This window comes from Mauremys reevesii, linkage group 1 (genome assembly GCF_016161935.1).
Source record: "Mauremys reevesii isolate NIE-2019 linkage group 1, ASM1616193v1, whole genome shotgun sequence".
Taxonomy (NCBI): domain Eukaryota; kingdom Metazoa; phylum Chordata; order Testudines; family Geoemydidae; genus Mauremys; species Mauremys reevesii.
The window spans coordinates 286,506,764-286,528,126 of record NC_052623.1 but is presented as its reverse complement, the minus strand read 5'-3'; the positions used below and the strand labels follow the sequence as shown (position 1 = coordinate 286,528,126).

At 42.9% G+C, this 21,363-nt stretch overlaps 1 protein-coding gene across 6 annotated transcripts in view; it reads left to right on the top strand.

Moving 5' to 3' along the window:
* Positions 1-21,363, top strand: part of TMTC2 (transmembrane O-mannosyltransferase targeting cadherins 2) — a 379,315-nt gene that overhangs the window by 323,509 nt on the left and 34,443 nt on the right. For 5 of the 6 annotated variants that reach the window (XM_039519666.1, XM_039519664.1, XM_039519661.1 and 2 more), the window contains one exon: positions 12,064-12,178. The exons of the other annotated variant lie outside the window; for it this stretch is intronic. In XM_039519666.1, coding sequence (XP_039375600.1) covers positions 12,064-12,178 — 115 coding nt within the window. The remainder of the gene's footprint in view (positions 1-12,063; positions 12,179-21,363) is intronic. 6 annotated transcript variants of the gene reach the window in all.

The following is a 21,363-nucleotide window of genomic DNA, read 5'->3' as shown; positions in this document are numbered from 1 at the left end:
CATATTTGAGTGGTGCAATAATGGATAAATATGTAAATTCTGTATTCCTTCAGAGAGGCCCAATGGATGCTATTTTGGAAGATTCCCCAGTAAGTCATTAGATTTTGGGTGAGGTATTGGTTAGAAATTCTTTCCAATGGTAACATGTACTTTGAATAATTTCCATACAGGGGTAAAATAAGAGCTGATATATCTGTTTCATCTGTAATTAAGATATCTTTATTTCAGGACATTGCTGTTTGTTTTACCATGTGACCATGGTTACCATGTGACACTGCTGTTTGTTTTGCCCATTAGGATTTGTGTCAGTTACATTCTTTTACTTTCTCTATCAGGATAGTTATAGATATCAAAGAAAAATCCCCCTGTTTGAATTTTAATTTTATTTGGAAGTCAGTTATTTTACAAAATTTGGAAACCAGAAATATGATATTTCTAAAGTTTTGTTTCTAAAATCTAGGGATACTTTTTGGTATTAGACAGCTCAAAATAATATGGGGTGGGGGAAACTTTCTCTAACTGAATTGATTGGCCTAATAAAAGGTTGACAATATTTATATTTCATCCACATGGAACTGAAAACTACAAATATATTTTTCAATCAGAGTTATGTGTATTCAAGCAGCTCACTTTTGGAGGCTTCACTATAAATGTGTATGTTTTTACGGTATTGTATGTCACCACCTCCTGCTGTTGGATACATAAATAGCTCTTCACTTGGAAGTGTCTCACTCAGCTGATTTTGTGCTTTAATCTATTTTTACAAGGAAGTTTTCATGCCAGCAGTTTAGGGCCAGTTTTATTTGTCATTGACCTCCAATTTAGGGCCAGTATTTTAAATGTGGTTGCTGTCAGGTAATTAATGGTCAGTTGCTCAAGCTGGTCTTTAAAGGAATTGCTGTAATGAAAGGCAGTAATCTAGGGCCCAATCCAGCAAACTCTCAAACACACAAGTAGCCCCACTGAAATCAGCAGAACTGCTTGAATCAGTAAGGGCAGCTGACATTAGTAAGGATTTGCAGGATCAGACTACCACTTAGATTCATAGATGAATTTGTCCAACTACTGAGTGTGCTCTAAAGTGTTACCATGAAGCCATTATGTTACACAAAGGAATACTTCTGTTGCTGCTGTCTATTTTGTTTTCCCTCTGAAGAGACTCCAAAAGGAGAAAAAATAATCTTTTTTTTAATCTGCATCCTCTGATACCTTAACTGCTCTCATGTGGATTTTGGATGAATTTCCTTTTCACTCCCGTTTTCCACATTAGAAATAATTTTTAAATGTATTCTGTTCTTGAACAATGAGCACAAAAGGAAGCACATGACTGATCATGCATGTAACTATCCTGATCAGTCCCAAAGGCAACTGAATATTTTCTGACTTTTTACTATTGAATAACTCAGAAATAGGTGAGTAGATTCACTCAAATTTACAACCAGCACAGCAAAATTAACAAAACAGAATTTTCACTTTTAAAGAAAAATGTTCCAAGAAATTAGGAGCATCTGAAAAATTAGTTTTATAGGCTACCTGAGGATTCCCCCGATGTAGGGGCATTTCTGGAAAAAGACTAGCACCCTTCCCACCACCCATGAGTGTTAGGAGAAAGCTCATTTCAGCTAAAGTAGACTGTTCGTTTGTCTGAAATTTGATTGCCCTGTTATGGGCCCTGAAAATAGATGATTCCGCAATGACAGTGTTAACTACCAAGAAAAAGCAATAAACTATAATAGTGGATATAAAAGACAAATCAAACAAACACTTAAAAGTCTGAGAATTAAACCTGCTCACCAGCGGCAGAGGTAAGATTTGATGAGGATGCTTGGGGAGAAGAACCTATCAGCAGAGGGGTCATAGTGTTAAGCTTAGCTCTTACCACCCTCATGCATAGGAAATTGAGAGGCCATCCTCCATTCTAGCTGCTAGAAGGAAGAAGTTGCTTTTTTGTCTACCCTCCAGAGTCCCCTGGCTGCTCCAAAATGGATAGGAAGGCAGATGTTCTCCACTGCTCTATTCTTCCTCCCTTTACTGGCATCTTTGAGGAAAACAGGAAAGGGAAAAAATTGTCTGCTATTCTACCGCTCTGCCAACCTCTGATTCTTCTAATCCAGGGGTCAGCAACCTTTCAGAAATGGTGTGCCGAGTTTTCATGTATTCACTCTGATTTAAGGTTTCGTGTGCCAGTAATACATTTTAATGTTTTTAGAAGGTCTCTTTCTATAAGTCTATAATATATAACTAAACTATTGTTGTATGTAAAGTAAATAAGGTTTTAAAAATGTTTAAGAAGCTTCATTTAAAATTAAATTAAAATGCAGAGGCCGCTGGACCAGTGGCCAGGACCCAGGCAGTGTGAGTGCCACTGAAAATCAGCTCGCGTGCTGCCTTCGGCACACGTGCCATAGGTTGCCTACCCCTGGCTTATGCATTCTTGGTCAGCAGAGCCAAAACTTCCCATTCACCATCAGCAAGTGTGCAAGTGAATTTTTCAAGTCCTACATTAATACAGATACCATAGGATAAGGACACTGAAATATCCCAAAGTCTCTATGGGTTTTTCAGGAAATAGATTTTTATTCTTTCCATCTGAAACTCCAATAGATCAGGGAGGAGCAGATCTTTTCAGAAATGTCTCTGTTTCAGAAAAATGCTGCTTTCACTTTACATTGGCTATTAGAAAAAAGTAGCCATTTGAAAAATACTGATATGTCTGAAAAGACCACTTTCAACTAGCACCGAAATGGCTGCACTGTGGTGATGGCCCACCTAGTCATTCCTTAGGGCTCGTACACACTAGCACTTAAGTCGGTACAGCTTATGTTGCTCAGCGGTGTGAATAAACCACCCCCCTGAGCAACGTAATTTACAGCAACCTAAGCACCGATGTATCGGGCCAGCTTTAGGCCTATTCCACCAATTCCCCTGAACTGGGCCCCGTGCCTAAGAGGGCCCCGCACCCAGTGAGAATCCCTTCCCTGGCTAGAGGCGCCTTTTTAATTTTAACTCACCTGGCGGCGCTCCGGGTCTTCAGCGGCACTTCGACGGTGGGTCCTTCGCTCGCTCCGGGTCTTTGGTGGCACTTCAGCGGCGGGTCCTTCAGTGCTGCCGAAGACCTGGAGTGAGTGAAGGACCTGCCGCCAAAGTGCCGCTGAAGACTCGGAGCACCGCCCGGTGAGTACAAGCCCCACGTGTTTTTTACATGTGTTTTTTTTTTTTTAGTCATCCCTGCCAGGGCCCTGTCGAAACTGTTCAAGTTGGGCCCCGCACTTCCTAAAGCCAGCCCTGGTAGCCAGCATAATGCCGCCTCTCGCAGAGGTGGAGTTATTGTGCCAACAGGAAAACTCTCTCCTGTCAGTATTGAGCATCTTCACCAGATGAGTTACAGAGGTACAGCTGCACCAATGTAGCGCTTCTAGTGTAGACTAGCCGCTAATATATGGTAAAATGCCAGGTTTCCTGGAAGCCCTTATACTCCCACTGTTTCTTCTGGGTTCATATGGTTTGACTAGAATGTACATAAAACAGAGAGCAGAAGAAGAATATGAAGAATGCTGTTTTAAGCCTTCCAACATGTAAGCCAAACCCTGGGTGTTTGTGTGTAACTGCAGCCTGCCTGCCACACTTGGCTCTCACCAAGTGCAGGGTGACCCAACACCCTCCCCCCTCCCCGTCTTAGATTTCCCCCCAGAAATGTTTGTCCTGTACTGCCCAGCCCTCTCTTGGACAATACAAGTTTATACATTCAAAGCAAGTTTTTTTCACTGCATGCTTACAGCAATTGTGCTGACTGAACCTCTTAGGTCAGGACCCCTTCTCCAGTCCAATGGCTGCTTCCTCTGTCCCTTCAGATGCAGTGAATAGATGGGCAGAGTGAGAAAGGAGTCCCTTGTGGTGTTTGTCCCTTCTTTTTTACAGTGTAAGTCCCTCTCTTGAAAAACATTTCCAAATGGGGACCAGGAGGTAACAAGTCTATGGAGAAGGATGTTCCCTGCTATTTTTCCTCACCTGTTTGAGCTTCCTTCGTTTCCCTTCCTGCTTGATGACTCTGTTTACTGCTTAAATGCAAATTAAGCAGAGCACACATTCGGTTGTTTGAGACAGATCTGTTTTCCAAGCTCAGTTTGGAACAATGTGTTACCACCATCATAAACTGGATCTTGTGCACATACAGTATTGCTGCACATATTTTATCAGGATGGTACTTATCAGAAAAGTGAGGTTTTAGATAGCTCACTGATCATTAATATTCATGCATGATGTATGTACTCAGTGGGTATTAAGAGTTATGGACGTATGCTGGAATGATAGTTAAAATGTGTTCAAACCAGATATGTCAGGAGGAGTTGTTAAACAGGTCTATCCTAAACGAAGGGATGTGTGTTTACATCAATGTACATATAAACAGTAAACAGACCCATCAAGCTAACAAGGGGTGAGGCAAACCTTGCATCAAGTTTGGGGTAAGACAGCTGGCATCTACACCCTGAAGGAGAGAGAAGCTTGGTCCAGATTTTACTTTTCAAAATAATCCATTTCAAACATTTACTGGTCTGTAAGGATGGGAAGGGGGTTGAACCTCAAGTGATAAGCAATTCAAACAAATGATTAAATCCAATATTACTGCATTATAAAGTTGTATAGAGTCAGGTCTTTCCTGAAAGCTAATGACATGCTGGTAATTAATATAATTGTGAATTGTATGTATAAACACTCTATAAGGAATTATGGATACTCATTGATATTAGGCTGTATAGCCTGCCCAGACAGGAGTGGATGTCACAGCTATTTATCTACCTGCTTCCTGTGTTTAAAGTGAACTGTTTGGTAACTCCAGTTAAAGTAACAAACTGTTAAATATTGACACTTTACAGGGGCATCAAATCTTAATATCTCAACTGGACATTGTCGAACACATTTTTGGGAAAATCTAGGACTGAGAATATGTTGAGGGCAGGCAGTGGCACAATCCCTCTCTGGTCTCTATTGCAACCCAGAATGTGACAGTGAAGTTTGAATGTATAGTCACGGAACCTACCACTGTTTCTTCCAAATTTAAGATGCATGTGAGCATAGATTGCAGACATTTTAAAATCCATTGCAAAGTCCTTGATCCAAAAATAACACACCTGGTAAAGTAGATGTGTAAAGACTGTAACAAGGCACAGAATAAAGATGGTTAGAGCAGTTTCCCAAGTTTGTTTAATTACCAAGAATTACCCATTTTTCTGGTTCCCCTTATTTTATTTTTTTATTTTATAATTAAAGTGTTCTTGTAAAGTGTTGTTGCCCTTAAGTTATTGCTATGTCTTAGTGTGGACTCGGTTTAATAATTTTTTGTTGTTGGGGTATGCAGCAAGCTTTTTGACATCTGCTTTTCAAGACCTACTGGTACTGCTTGGGAAAGGGACAGTCTCCTGATTTTAACCTCTTTCCTTAATTGCAAAAACTGTTGTAGGAAACAGATAGGTGCCTGCCATGATTCTCTGAGTAATGCTTTAATAAGAGATAAAATAACAGTTCAGCAAGGGATATGTACACTCTTGTTTTCAGTGAGATATCCTTTATAGTTGTAAAATGGAAGGAATATGTTTATTGGTCATTAACCACCACATTAAGCTGAATAAACAGTACTAATTAAAGCTTAATAAAATGGAAATGTACTTTGTAGATTCAGAAGATGGAATATTGGAATAGAACACCTTAACTTTCCCTTGAGTAACATACAGTAGGATGTATGCACAATACCTAGGTAAAATATCATTTTTAATGGGATGGGGAAATTACAATCCAGTTGCATCTAAAGCAACTTCTACAAATTGCAGCACATTCATCAGGTTTTATGTATAGAAACATACATACTTCAAACCAAGCAAATGGAATATGGAATCTATAAAGATATGCTCTAGTTCAAAAGGAATCATTTGGGGGAAGTAATATGGCCTCTGTTATATTGGAGGTCATATAGATGATCACGGTGTCCCTCCTGGCCTTGGATTATATGCATTTATAAATCTAAAGAAGGAATCCAAAGTGTAGACTCTCATGTTGTTTTCTTCTCATCTCTTGTCTCCATGCTGCCCATACAAGTTTGCAAACTCTTCAGGGACCTTGCTTATGTCCACAAACAGGCCTAGCAGACTTGGGTGCTATTTAAATAATCATAAATAATGATAATGGCAGAAAGAAAGAAATATTTTTCAACTGAAGAGTTTTGTTGAGTGTGCCTGAGTTTTAATATTGTTGACAAGTGTATTGCAAATCCGGGGTGATAGCTAAATTTAGCTTGCCTACGCATTTTTGTAAGATTGAAGCTAGGAAATGTTAACGTGGAGTGTAGGATAGAAGTAGTCCTTCTAGTAATTCTGGGAAAACTTATGTTGAAAAAAAAAAGTTCATCATTTTCCATCTGTACCATCTCTAGTTTAGAAAGAATAGCAGTTGGAGAGAAACAGCTGCACATCATTATAATAATTTACCTTACCTTTTCATTTAAATTGCAAAATATACTTTCATGCAAACTTAAGCTGGGCAGTTTACTAAGAAAATACTATTTTGATTCTTAGAATAACATGTAGTCAAATTCCAGTTCTTCTGAGATGTCCAGGTTATCTGGAGTATGATGGATGGATTTCTAGAACAAAAAGAAATTGGTTCAGTGATTGAACTCTGTTTTGCTGTCCTAGCCCATTCTCATTGGTCTAACCAACAATCTTATTTTATTTCCTTCAGAGCTTTACCTAATGGCTTTATGTGAGACTAAAAGCTGGGTTTTGAGGGGATGGGAAATTTGGTCCAACTTTTACAGCTTTTCTTATCTTTCAGGATTTTAATGTTGGGATTTGTTAGTGTGTAGCCTACATAAGAATAATTGGTACATAATACAAAGTAATACATGTGGTCTTGACATATGGAGCTGGATGAAATTATTCCCACAAACACTTTTTTGCCAAAAAAATGCATATTCAAGTTATCTGACATAAATCACTAATTTGAGTCAATTTCAGCAAATTGTTTTGTTCGGTTTTTTTGTGGGGGGTGGGGGGAAGATGTGTGGAAACTGAAATGTGAAAATGGTTCATGTTCTCATTTCCATAACAAAATATTTTGACTTTTTTCATTTCAGAAAGAGGGTTTGTTTCAGGATTTCCCTCAATTGTATCTTTAAAAAGTTATAAAACGTGTTTAAAAAAAACCCAAAAACTCTGAAAAACTTTTCAGTAGACACAAAATGAAACTTTATGTTTTAGTTCACTGAAATTTTGAAATATTTGGTTTTGGGTTGACCCATAATGATTTTTTTTTCATTTTTTCAGACCTGCATCTGAACTGAATATTCTGTTATTTTTACAGCACTATTAGCATATGCTTGTAAAACACGGGTCTATGATTTTGGAGGGTTTTTTGGGGGGAAGGGGGCAGGTTTGTAAATAATTACTCCTGGAGGAATTCTGCACCATAGTGCATGTGCAGAATTTATGTCCCCCCACAGATTTCTTTGCTTCCCTGCAGAAAAATGACTTTCTGATGGGGAAGCAAAGGGAAACCTCAAGAGCAGTCAAGCGCCCCTCTCCGGCAGCATGGGTGCGTTGTTTCAGGGTCCAAAGAAGCCAGAAGAGAGGTAAATCGCCATGGAGGAGGGAGGGGTTGGGTACGTCTCGGCCGGTGGCTTCTAACCAGCTCTGGGCCCGGCTGCTAGTTCTGGAGAGACTGGGGAGTATGGGATGACTTCTTCCCCTTTAGGGACCAGGTCAAACCCACCCCCAGAAACCTTCCCTGGCAGCAGGAAACTCTGCACCCCCTAGAACCAGTTTTCTGCCCCCATCACTCCTCAGCCATGGGGGGAGGGGTTACCTGTGCACCTAACTCCTGTGCATCCAGACCTGCCCATACCCAGTCCCCTCTGCTGAGTCTCACTCCCTGTCCCTGCACCAGAGTATTGCCATCATCTCCAACACCCTGTGGCGAACCCCTGCCTCCTTGGCCCCTATCTCCAAGAAGGCAGAGAGGAAATACTTTGTGCCGACCAAGGACCATGAATACCTCTATTCCCATCTGGCACCCAACTCGCTCATGGTGGAATTGGTAAAAATAAGGATGCCAGACGGCTGGACTCCTTTGGGAGAAAGCTTTATTCCTCTGCAAGTTTCCAGCTTAGGGTAGCCAACTAGGCCTTACTGAGCAGATATGACTTTAACCTTTGGGAATCTCTGCCTAAGTTCGAGCCCCTCCTCCCGGATCAGGATAGGAAGGACTTCAGGGCGCTGGTGGAAGAGGGGGCAGTGGCAGCTAAAGCGGCCCTGCAAGCGGCGTCAGATGCAGCTGACATTGCAGCCCACTCGATTTCCATGCACACGGCGTCGTGGCTCCTCTTGTCGGGACTGTCAACGGAGGCCCAATCACTGATGCAGGACCTCCTGTTCAATGGGAAGGTGCTCTTTGCGGACCAGATGCACATCAGGCTGCATGGGATGAAAGATTCCTGCACTACCTTGCAGACCTTGGGCCTCTACTTCCCTCCGGCTAAGGACAAGGCCAAATCGCTTCCGGCAGCTCAACCTGCGAGGAGCAGATTCGAGCCCCCGTATAAAAGACCCAGAGACCAGAAACGCCAGTCTCAGTGACAGTCCCTCTCTGCCCTGCAGCCTGGGCCCTCCAAGGGCAAGAGGCAGGGAAAGAGGCGGTTTTGACTATTTGCAGTGGGGCACCGGGCCTGTTGCCAGGGATACCCCCCATTTAATAAAGTTTTCATTCTGCAACCGATTGTCTGCCTTCCGCAGGGTGTGGTCCCACATAACATCAGTACTATTTCCAAGGGCTACATGTTGCAGTTCACCTCGCCCCCGCCAAATCACCCACCCTCCATGGTGGCCCTGGGGGACCCGGAGCATGTCCCGCTCCTGAGGCAGGAGGTGGACTTGGCTACTGCACCTGGGGGCGGTGGAAGGGTACCCGTAGAATTCCAGGGCAAAGGGTTCTACTCCCGGTACTTCCTGATCCCAAGGCCAAAGGCAGCCTCAGGCCCATCCTGGACCTGCAGGACCTAAACCGGTTTCTAGTCCATTCCAAGTTCCGCATGGTGTCCCTGGCCTCTATTATCCCCTCCCTGGTCCTGGGGGACTGGTACGGGGCCCTGGATCTTCAGGACGCGTATTTTCACATCCATATATTCAAAGGGCACAGGCGCTTCCTCCGCTTTCGGGTGGGGATGGACCACTACTAGTTTGCGGTCCTCCCGTTTGGCCTATCCACGGCAGACAGGGTCTTTATGAAATGTATGGCTGTGGTAGCGGCCTATCTCAGGCGGGAGGGCGTACAGATCTTTCCTTACCTGGACGATTGGCTCCTCAAGGGGTAGTCCCGTGCCGAGGTAAAGACCCACGTGGAGCTGCTCCTATCGACATGCGCCAGTCTCTGCCTAGTGGTGAACGAGACCAAATCAACATTAGTTCCTGTTCAGCGCATAGAGTTCATTGGGGCCCTGTTGGACTCCTCGAGGGCCACAGCCTCTCTCCCCTTGGACAGATTCAAGACGCTAAGGCTTTCCCGGTGACCACGGCCAGGGCGTGCCTTCAAATTCTGGGGCACATGACGGTGTGTACGTACGTGGTCCGCCACGCCAGACTCCAAATGAGGCCCCTCGAGATCTGCTCCTGCCACCAATCGTTAGGACGCACTCTACAATGGCTTCCACCCCACCATCAACTTCAGCCTGGACCAATCTACATGGGAGGTCCACTTCCTAGACACCACGGTGCAAATAAGTGATGGTCACGTTAACACCACCCTATACCAAAAACCCACCGACCGCTATGCCTACCTTCATGCCTCCAGCTTCCATCCCGGGCACACCACACAATCCATTGTCTACAGCCAAGCACTGAGGTACAACACATCTGCTCCAACCCCTCAGACAGAGACCAACACCTACAAAATCTTCACCAAGCACTCTCAAAACTACAAAACCTGCACGAGGAACTAAGGAAACAGATCAACCGAGCCAGACATACCCAGAAGCCTCCTACTGCAAGACAAACCCAAGAAAGAAACCAACAGGACTCCACTGGCCATCACATACAGTCCCCAGCTAAAACCCCTCCAATGCATCGTCAGGGATCTACAACCCATCCTGGACAATGATCCCACACTTTCACAGGTTTTAGGTGGCAAGCCAGTCCTCGCCCACAGACAACCTGCCAACCTGAAGCATATTCTCACCAGTAACTGCACACTGCACCATAGTAACTCTAACTCAGGAACCAATCCATGCAACAAACCTCGATGCCAACTCTGCCCACATATCTAACACCAGCGACACCATCACAGGACCTAACCAGATCAGCCACACCATCACCGGTTCATTCACCTGCACGTCCACCAATGTAATATACGCCATCATATGCCAGCAATGCCACTCTGCTATGTACATCGGCCAAACTGGACAGTCCCTATAGAAAAGGATAAATGGACACAAATCAGATATTAGGAATGGCAATATACAAAAACCTGTAGGAGAACACTTCAATCTCCCTGGACACACAATAGTAGATTTAAAGGTAGCCATCCTGCAGCAAAAAAACTTTAGGACCAGACTTCAAAGAGAAACTGCTGAGCTTCAGTTCATCTGCAAATTTGACACCCTCAGCTCAGGATTAAACAAAGACTGTGAATGGCTAGCCAACTACAGAACCAGTTTCTCCTCCCTTGGTTTTCACACCTCAACTGCTAGAAGAGGGCCTCATTCTCCCTGATTAAACTAACCTCGTTATCTCTAGCCTGCTTCTTGCTTGCATATATATACCTGCCCCTGGAAATTTCCACTACATGCATCCGACAAAGTGGGTATTCACCCATGAAAGCTCATGCTCCAATACGTCTGTTAGTCTATAAGGTGCCACAGGACTCTTTGCTGCTTTTACAGATCCAGGCTAACACGGCTACCCCTCTGATACTATACATGTATAAATATTTTCTCTATTTCTGCCAATAGCTGAGTGTTATGTTTTTCTCCCCCTTTTACTTTGTTTAGTTCAAAAATTATAGAACTGTTGGGCAGTTTTACAACTAAAAAATGTGCACTATGAATGTATACCGGTATATTCTTTAATGAATTTGTACATACTGGCTATAGCCATGTAGATGTTTTTAACTCATTTAGTGTTATTTTTCTTAAAAACAAAGGATAATAAATGTATGGGGTTGTTGTAATAGCATTACTTACGAGAGAAAGTAAGAAAACAAAGTTAAAGTAAAAATTCATCTTTCATTTACACTGTATTTAAACTGGTGTTGCTCAATTGGTTTCAAAGCAATCACTCCTGGGTTTATAGTAATTCTATGAATATAGAATCAGAGAAAAGGTAGGTGTGGTAATATCTTTTATTGCATCAGCTTTTGTTGGTGAAAGTGACAAGCTTTCAAGTTTCAGGCAACCTGAAGAAGAGCTCTGTGTAAGCTCAAAAGCTTGTCTCTCTCACCAGCAGAAATTGGCCTAATAAAAGTTATTACCTCACTCATCTTGTCTCTTTAATATCCTGGGACTGACATGGCTACAAGAACACTGCATACAGTGAAGAATGAGAAATTGGACAGCAAGATGAAGACTTTGGTATAAAAGATTATGTATAGTTGGCTCGTGTTGTGTTGCATGTGCTTCAAAGTCAGGCACAATGCACAACAGGATGCATTAAACAGTGGTAGCCCTGTTTCAGAATTTAGATTTTTTGGTTTATCATAAATGTAATGTTACTTAAACATAGGATGGTGAAGATATATTCAATTGACTGTATGGAAACTCGTATAGATCTCACCTAATCTAAGAAGGGCATCTAGATAGAAATGCTGTAATTATAATTTACAGCATCTTCTGCTATTGTACTAGTAAAATTTTATGGAGGGTGTTTTACAAAACAATACAATACAAAAAACACCCTCCATAAAATTTTGTCTCCTTCCAAAACATATTTTCTTTTGAGTCTATGATGTCTGATTTTCAGGTGTGTCACTGTCCAACATGCTGTTTGCTTCTTCCCCTTTGAGCTAACTTACGTATCCTCCATGCAGGTCAGTTTCTCCTAGAAGAATCCCGCCTGATAGAAGCAGCTGAAATGGCAAAGAAGGCAGCTGAGCTGGACAATACAGAGTTTGATGTTGTCTTCAATGCAGCCCATATGCTCAGGTTAGTTCTCTACCTCATTCTTATTTGGTTTTCTTGCTCTCTCTTTTCCCCCCAACCCGAAATTCTGCAGTATTTGCTTACAGCAAGGGTTTTTTTAACCAAATACCCCTTTTGAAAGTTTTGTTATAACTAATAAGGAAGAAAAAAAACTTTGGCAGACTCTAGCAGAATCTGTTTTTAACTTTTCTATATTTTATATGCCTTAATCACTACCTTGGAAATTTCTGTATTTCACAAGCATGTAATCCTCTTTGTATATGAGAACAATATATCTTCTTTTCCTACAGTACTTTTAGCAACATTGCCTTTTAAATTATTTTTAAAGACTTGAGTCACAAAAATAGAGAGACCATAAATATGAGAATGGAACTCTACTGCTCTGACTGTAACTTGAGAGTATTGGAAATACCAAAGAACATCATATAAATATAATTAGGGAGTAGAAAGCTGATTAGAAGTCTAAATATCGGTCTTAAGGGTTATGGAGACTTTGAGAAATACAGGCGTGATTAATGATATTATCAGAACCCCTTGATTCAGGGGCAATCTTGTATTTAATTTTGTTCTGCTATCTGAAATTTTAGCGGGCTTGTTCTTCCGCTTAAAATCAATGCACCTTGACTTTCAGCAACTTTGAGCTTCTACCTAAACAATTACATTAGGCCCACATTACTGTATTAGTCTCCAGGATTTATTTCTAGGATAACTGTATGATGATTATGCTTCTTACGTACTTAAAAGGAAGAGCAATGACTGAACACAAATGGTTTGGGTTAGGCTGTATCTCACTTTAGAAAATATACTGTATATAATGTACAAAAATAAGGGAAGTTTTTTTGAGTAAATACATTCAATTAGCACAGAGCAGTCATTCGAACAGTTATCTTAATAGACTTCTCTTGCTATGCAATTTATAATTTTAACATCCACAAACACAAAATGAAAAAGAAAATGGCTTGTAAAAGAAAACAGAATAAGTTCTTAGTTGAGTGACCTACTTTCTAAACTGAATTGAAGGTTCCTACATTAGGATTTTGAAATAAGCCCCAAAATGCCTTTAAAAGATTGTTAGAAAGAGATGGACTCAGTTCTTGTAGATCAGTAAAGGAAACAAAGACAAATGGTACAATTGTTCATCCATTAAATATTATCCCAAACACCGGCACCAACATGGATGGTTTTAAGGATCCTTCTGTTTGCCTTGCTCACTTTCGAACATTTAATTCTCCTTAGGAATGGGTATACCCAGAGTCATTCATCTAAACATTAGATTAATGAAGAAAACAAGCCTAGGAAGTTAGGCACATAGATGATGGGATTCACTATAAAATGGAGTTTTGGTTTTGTCTTTAAAATGAAGGAATGATACTGAGGGGCAATGGTGTATCATCAAGGTAGGTTAGTATTGTCAACCTTATAGTACTAGCTGCACCTCTCATCTCTTCATGGCATCTCTAAACCACATCAGGTTTGACCTTGTCCTTTACCACCCTGGGATAAAATCATGCTAGTCTCCTACTCGTAGGCCTGGTCTACACTACAAAGTTTGGTCAACATAAGTCATCTTGTGTCAACACACAAATTTGTCTCTGGCCAACATAAACACCTCGTTACAGCAAGAAATAAAACCACCTCCCTGAATGGCATGGAGCCAAGATTGATATACTGGGATCAACACAGTGTGAGTGTAGTAGACTCCACTGCCATGGGGTCATGAACACTGGAAGCCCTCCCCTAAGTTTTTGAAATGCCTTTTCCTGATGGTCTACCTTGGCAAGCACACCTTGCAGCTCTTCCTTGTTGCGTGCAACTACCCAACCAACCATGCCAGCTCCACACAATAGATGCGCTCCTGCCAGGAGCAGACAGGAGTTAATGGTCTCCTGAGCATATGGAAAGAAGAGGCTGTGCAAGCATAGCTATGGGCCAGCCACAAAAACATGGACATTGCATCGGGATGCGGGCAGAGGGATATAACAGGGATCAGCAGCAGAGCCATGTGAAATTAAAGGAACTTTGCCCAAGATAGTGCAAGGCCAGGGAGGCCAACAACAGATCTAATTGTGTCCTGCAGTTCTGCTGCTTTTACAAGAAACTGCATGCCATATGTGGCAGATATCCCACCAGCACCCCTGAGACTAGGGTGGATACCGAGGAGGAAGAGAGGTGGGAAGATGTGGTGTGAGGCTGCAGCCATGCCACAAGCCAGGATTTGTTTGAGACTCCATCATACTCTATCCAGTCTTACCCGCCAAGCTAACAATACAAAAGAGTAGAGTATAACAAACAGAGGTAGAGTTGGCATCTGCTTTTCATTCCATGTTGGATTAGGCAAGGGGCCATGCAGGACAGTTTGTTCATGAACATAGGGATGTCCCTTCTATCCTCCTGAGAGAGCTTGATGAAACTTTCATGGAGATACTTTGCAATACTTTACCAGTGTGTTTAGGGATAACTGCCTTATTTCTTCCTCTGCGGTAGACAGTTTCCCATGTCGCTTCAAGATGAGTTCAGCTGGCACCGTGCAGTAAATAAATTAGCAGCATACAGGCCTGAGCAGCTTTGAGACACCAGTAGCAGCTGTGTACTCAGTGCCTTTGTTACCCTCAAGATTAAATGATAATCTAAAACTATCACCACATGTGGAAAATAATGCCAGTAGTTGGTGCCATTGCCCACCACTTGTACCCATGGAATAGGGACCAAAATTGTATTGCTTCACATGGAACAGAAAATCCTTCCCTCACCCTATCCCTGGCAGGTCATACTCACCAAGGCAGGACTGGAGAGCAGTGCTGTGCCAAGGTGTTCCAAAGAAGAAGTGTCAATAAGAAGAAAGGGAAATATACGTTTCAAAACTCCTTTCCATTATTCCGTCCATGGTTGCTATTCCCTACACCTCTCTCTCCCCCCCCGCCCCAGCATACCAAGTGTTATCACAGGTCACATCCTTACCCTTACCACTCCAGGCCACAGGACAGCAAGGAGAACCACAGCTTCCCATACATTGACTTGTGAGAACCACATTTGAGGTATGTGTAGCCCCAATGGACTACATTTGTGCACTGAAACGGACAGGAATGTTTGCTGACTTTCCAATTTGTTAAAAGTTTGCATTACATTGCCTGTGGGTTTTTTGCATGTTGTTTTTCTGCATTTTTTTCCCCCATTGAATAAAATTCTAGTTTTATTCTCCAAAAATATCTTTATTAATTTGAAACACATATTGCAGAATGCAATAGTTGAGTGTTACTCAAAGCAAACAGTACTTGTAAATGTACAACAAGCACCACATAATTCATAGCATCAGCAAAATACCTAGTCTCATTTATAAATGTACAGCAAGCACTACATAGTTCTTAGCAACACCCAAAGCTCCAGGACCAGAGAAAGTGCCAGCACAGAACACTACTATGGATTGCCATTAGTGCTCTTCTAAAGACTTCATCAACTGCATAGCTTCATATTGGGATCTTGTAATGACCCTTGTGTCTGGCTGTTCTAAATCAGTAGAAAGCCACTCCACCTCCATCCTGTTGGCAGCTTTCCCCCCTTTGTTTCACAGATATTATTCAGGACAGAACAGGCAGCTGTAACTATTGGGATATTTTTTCTCACTGACATCCAATCTAGTGAGTAAACACCTCCAGCGTCCCTTCAGTCTATCAAAACCACATTCAACAGTCATTCTGCACCTGCTGTGCCCATTGTTGAATATTTCCTTGATATTGTCGAGGTGGCCAGCATTCAGCTTCATGAGCCAGAGGGAAGCTGGGTCCCCCAGAATCGCTATTGGCATTTCAGTATCGCCAATGGTAATCTCCCAGTCGGGAAAGAATGTTCCTGCTTACAGCTCTCTGAACAGACTTGTTTTCTTAAAGATGCGTATATCATACACCTTCCCTGACCAGCCCACACTGACATCAGTGAAGTGTCCCTAGTGATCCACCAGTGCATGCATAACCATAGAAAAGTAGCCTTTTTTGTTGATGTACTCTGTGGGAAGGTAGGCTAGTGCCCAACAACAGTTCAGGAACCCCATTGCTGTAAATCCATCCACTGTGTCACGTTGCTGAGAGTCAGTCCTGTGTAGCAAGAGACAATTAACGGCCCTGCACACTTGAATGACAACAGCCCCTAATGTGGATTTTCCAACTCTATAAGGATTTCCCACTGACTGGTGGCAATCTGGCGTTCCAGGCTTCCAGAGTGCCATCACCACTCACTTCTTTACTGTCAGTGCAGCTCTCATTCTAGTATCCCTGTGCTCGGGCAAGCAAAGCACACAGATTCAGGAATGTGGCCTTTCACATCCAAAAGTTCTGCATCTTCTACTTGTCATCTCAAATCTCCATTATGGTGCAATCTCACCAGTCAGTGCTCATTTCTCATGTCCTGAAGCAGCACTCCAACATCTGCAGCTTCTCCATGAACACCAACAACAACCTTGAATAGTTTTTCACTATGTTCCTCAGCAAATTGTCCTTGAAGAAACTGTAATGTCCTTCATTGTTATGGTACTTCCTGCAGGTCTGGAAATAGAGGAGCTTCATGTGACCTGTGTTTGCAACATTCATGAGAATAGTGCAGAGTTCTGAAGTTTCTGTGCTTTTATCAGAGATGGCAGACACTGAAAAATGCTGGACGGCTTTGTGAGGTTTTTAAAAAATAGTGTACAAATTATGGGATATATCTGGCATTATGGGATGGAGAAAGTTGCATACTTGGAACTTGATCCCTGTGTGAGTCGTTCCTATCCAACAACACATTGCAAAAATTTCCCAAAAGTTGTTATGACAGATGCAGCAAGTGGCACTCTGGGATACCTACCTATGGTTCACCACAATTTGCATCGAGAAAAGCACTTCTGGTGAGTAAGCACAGGGCTGATTCAAGCAGCAATGTATGCACCCACCCACGTGATATACAAACTTTGATGGCTGTATGGCAACGTAACTTGCATTAACCAAAGTTTGCATTGTAGACATGGCCTTAGACTAGGTCCCAGGCTACAACACTCTGGGTTCACTTTCTCTCTCCCTTTCTCTGGAGTGTGTTAAAGTCCAGTCCCAAGTCCTACTGTTCTTTGAGTCTGGTTAAATTGGTGTGGCTGGTTTAGCAGGAGTCCGGGCAGCAACATTAAAGTCAATAGTCCTGGGTGTTTGCTGAGAGGTTATTAGTTGATCTGTTGCCTCCTTACTGCCTACATTTCCTGACAATCCTGCTAGTGAATTCACTCAATATTTGTGTACAGTAAACAACAAATAACAGTCAGACTAACAGAATATATATTCATAAGTTATTGTAGCAGCTCCAAATCCATCCCAAAGTGTTTGTGGGATTTTTGGAGGAGGTGGGTTTTCAGAATGAATTTGGATGACAGAGAATTGATATGGTTCCAGGCAGTGGGATTAGAAGGAAAGAGGGTGTAGAGATATGGGTGAGAAGGAAAGGAAGTGAATGGTTATAAACGGAGCATTAAAGGTGGCAAGGTGGGATGCAACAACAAACCAGAACAGAGAGGTAAGTGAGTGCTGCCCTGAAAGCAAAGCTGAGAATTTTAAACAGCATAGTAGGCAATGGTAGATAAAGGAGTGGCCCAGAGGAATTGTGCAGGCTGATTGTCAAGTGAGAGAGATTATTTTAGATGCTAGATGGACTGGAGGATTGTGAGGTGGAAAATGTTAGATTAGAGGTGTTAACCAGGCAGGGGATGAACTTTGTAGCTATGGTTACAGAGAAGAAGAGAGAGAGATTTAAAATAAATTGTTTATTAAAAAACAACAGGATTCGTGTTGGCCTGGATGTAGAACAAGAGGTTCAAAGTGACAGGAAGGTAATTACAACAATACATGATAGCAATATGATTTTTGAGGTAAAGGCCAGTTTTTGTAAAGCCAAAAATATAAAACGACTTACATTTTTTAGAGCAGTGGTGGGCAACCTCCAGCCTGCAGGCCGCATGCAACCCAGGGTAATCTGCTGGTGGGCTGCCAGACAGTTTTACATTTGCACGGCCACCCATAGCTTCCAGTGGCTGCGATTCACCATTCCCGGCCAATGGGAGCTACGGGAAGCCGCAGCGAGCACATCCCTGTGGCACATGCCACTTCCCGCAGCTCCCATTGGTGGAAACGATGAACCATGGCCACTGGGAGCTGCAGGCAGCCATACAAATGTAAACAAACTGTCTGGCAGCCCACCAGCGGATTACCCTGACAGGCTGCAGGTTGCCAACCACTGTTTTAGAGAGACAAGGTGGGTGAAGAAATATCTTTTATTAGACTTTGAATTTTCACCAAGAGAAGTTGATTCAATAAAAGATATTACCTCAACCACTTGGTCTCTCTAACCAACATGGGACCCACGTGGCTACAACAACACTACAAACACTATTAAAAATTTTTAGTAGCTTTTGCATTTAAAGTGTGTCTTATTTTAGTGAGCAACTTTTCTTGCACCTTTTTCCCATAAACATTAACTCAGAGTAGAATAAATGTTTAACTACAAACATCCACATTCATTTCTCTGTGCAATATAAACATTCCTACATAACAGGAATAAGTGGTATTTAAATAATTAACAAAGTTACTCTTTGTACTCATAAGAGGAGGAAATCCTTTTTGCTGGGCGTGGCTTGCTCAGACAGTCCAACTACTTCAGTGGGATGACTCTGGTCAGCAAGGAAAGCAGGATTTGAAAATGTTATCACTCATGTCAATACAGAATTAGGAAATCCAGTTTACTTATAATTGCCTGAACTCAAATATTGAACTGTCATGCTTATCTTGTATATTTCTTTGACTACTACCTTGTTTTACTGAAATATATTAATGTAAACTCAAATATTTACAGAAATACAATTTGTCATTTAGCTTTTGTGAAATAGACTAATTATAGAGAAATTCCTTAATATTAATAAAGCAAGTTAGATTGCAGGCCTCAGAGGTAGAGAATAGCTAGTTCCTATTCAACAGCCAATTTGATATTTCCTAACAAAGACCCTGCACTTGCAATGAGCTCTGTAATAGGTAAGGTTTCTGGATTTCAGTGGCACAGGTGTGCCTATCTGAGGCTCAGTGCAGGTTCAGGGCCTTTGGGAGTCAATGTGAGTTGTAGGTCCTCTGCAGCTTTCCAATTTTGCGCCTGTGTGTCCAAAACAAACTTCAGCCTGAGGCCTGATGCTCAGCATGCAAAATGTAGCCCAAATAGTTGAAGTTTGGCAAAGTTATAAGAAACTGAAAACAGGGTGGAGGGTGATTGAGTGACATAAATAAAAATAGGATGAAGGTTGAAATGTTTACTGTCTGATCATGATTTTATTATAGCACCAAAAGTTTCATTTAAGAATTAAGACTTGGTGCCAAATTCTGGCTTTTTAGATTATTTTTCCTTACATAGAAGTTCCCGGTTTTCTTTGGCCGGGCAGATGCCAGATTCTCATTTAATACCAGGAGCTTTCAATTCAGGGCTTTATAACTCAGCTGATGCCAAGTGGACGTAGGTTAACAATTCTTCTTCCCACTGAAATATTTGCATGTCTAGACAAGTAGAATGTAATCACTACTTTATTTTTATATCTATCTATCTATCTATCTATCTATCTATCTATCTATCTATCTATCTATCTATCTATCTTATACTTTAAGAGCTGATTAGCAACATAATAATTTAAATGAATCAGTCTTGAATTATTTATCTTTTATTTGGGTGTCCATGGAACTTAGGAGTCATACTTACTCAAGTCCAATTGTGAGATATCACAGGTGGTCAATTGACACTATATGGGGAGAGCTCTGAGTTACTACAGGTAACTCTTTCCCAGGTGTCTGGCTGGTGGGTTTTGGGGTCAGGAAGGAATTTTCCCCCAGGTCAAATTGGCAGAGACCCTGGAGGTTTTTTGCCTTCCTCTGCAACATGGCATATGGGTGACTTGCTGGTTTGAACTAGTGTAAATAGTGGATTATCTGTAATTTAAGTCTTTAAATCATGATTTGAGGACTTCAGTAACTCAGCCAGAGGTTATGGGTCTATTACAGGAGTGAGTGGGTGACACTCTGTGGCCTGCAATGTTCAGGAGGTCAGACTAGATATGGGGCAGGCAAACTTTTTGGCCTGAGGGCCGCATTGGGTTTCCAAAATTGTATTGAGGGCCTTTGCGCAGAGGCTGTGCCTCCCAGACAGCCAGGCATGGCCTGGTCCTGGCCCCTATCTGACCCCTCCTGCTTCTCACCCCCTGACAGCCCCCCCCCCCCCCGGGACTCCTGCCCCATCCAATTCCCTGTCCTCAACAGCCCTCAGAACCCCGCCACCCCAGTCCCTCCTCTCATTCCTCTCTGCCCCCAGGACACCTGCCCCATCCAACCACCACTTCTCTCTGTCCCCTGACCACCACCGGAACCCCTGCCCCTGACTTCCCCTGCTGCCCCATCCAACCCCTACTCTCTTCCTGGCTGCCCCGAAATCCTGCCCCATCCAACCATCCCTTCTCCCTGTCCCCTGATCGCCCCTGGCACCTCTTCCCCGACTGACCCCTGCCGCCCCATCCATCCCCCCCCTCCTTCCTGACTTCCCCCTGGGGACCCCTGCCCCCATTCACACCCTCGCCCCCTGACCACCACCTCAAACTCCCCTGCCCTCTATCCAACCCCCCCGGCTCCCTGACCCCTTAACACGCTGCCTGGAGCACCAGTGCTTCTACAGCCGCGCTGCCCAGCTGGAGCCAACCGCGCCACTGCGCAGCACAGAGCACTGGGTCAGGCCCCAGCTCTGCAGCTGTGCTGCCCCAGGAGCTCACAGCTCCGCCGCTCAGAGCATTGTGCCGGTGGCAGAGTGAGCGAGCTGAGGCTGCGGGTGAGGGGGAACAGCGGGGAAGGGGTCAGGGGCTAGCCTCCCAGGGCAGGAGCTCAGGGGCTGGGCAGGAGGGTCCCATGGACCGGATGTGGCCCGTGGGCTGTAGTTTGCCCACCTCTGCACTAGATAATCACACTGGTCCCTTCAGGTGTTAAAGTCTGGGTCTGTGAGTCTATAAGACATACATAAGGATAAGAGCCGGTGGGTTTAGACCAATGATACTCAGATCTCAGTGGTTCAGGAGCCAAATTACATTAATTATATCACACAGTGTTTTAATATCATGTGCTGCGAAGAGCGTCAGGAGACACATTAAATAGCCACTTGCAGCT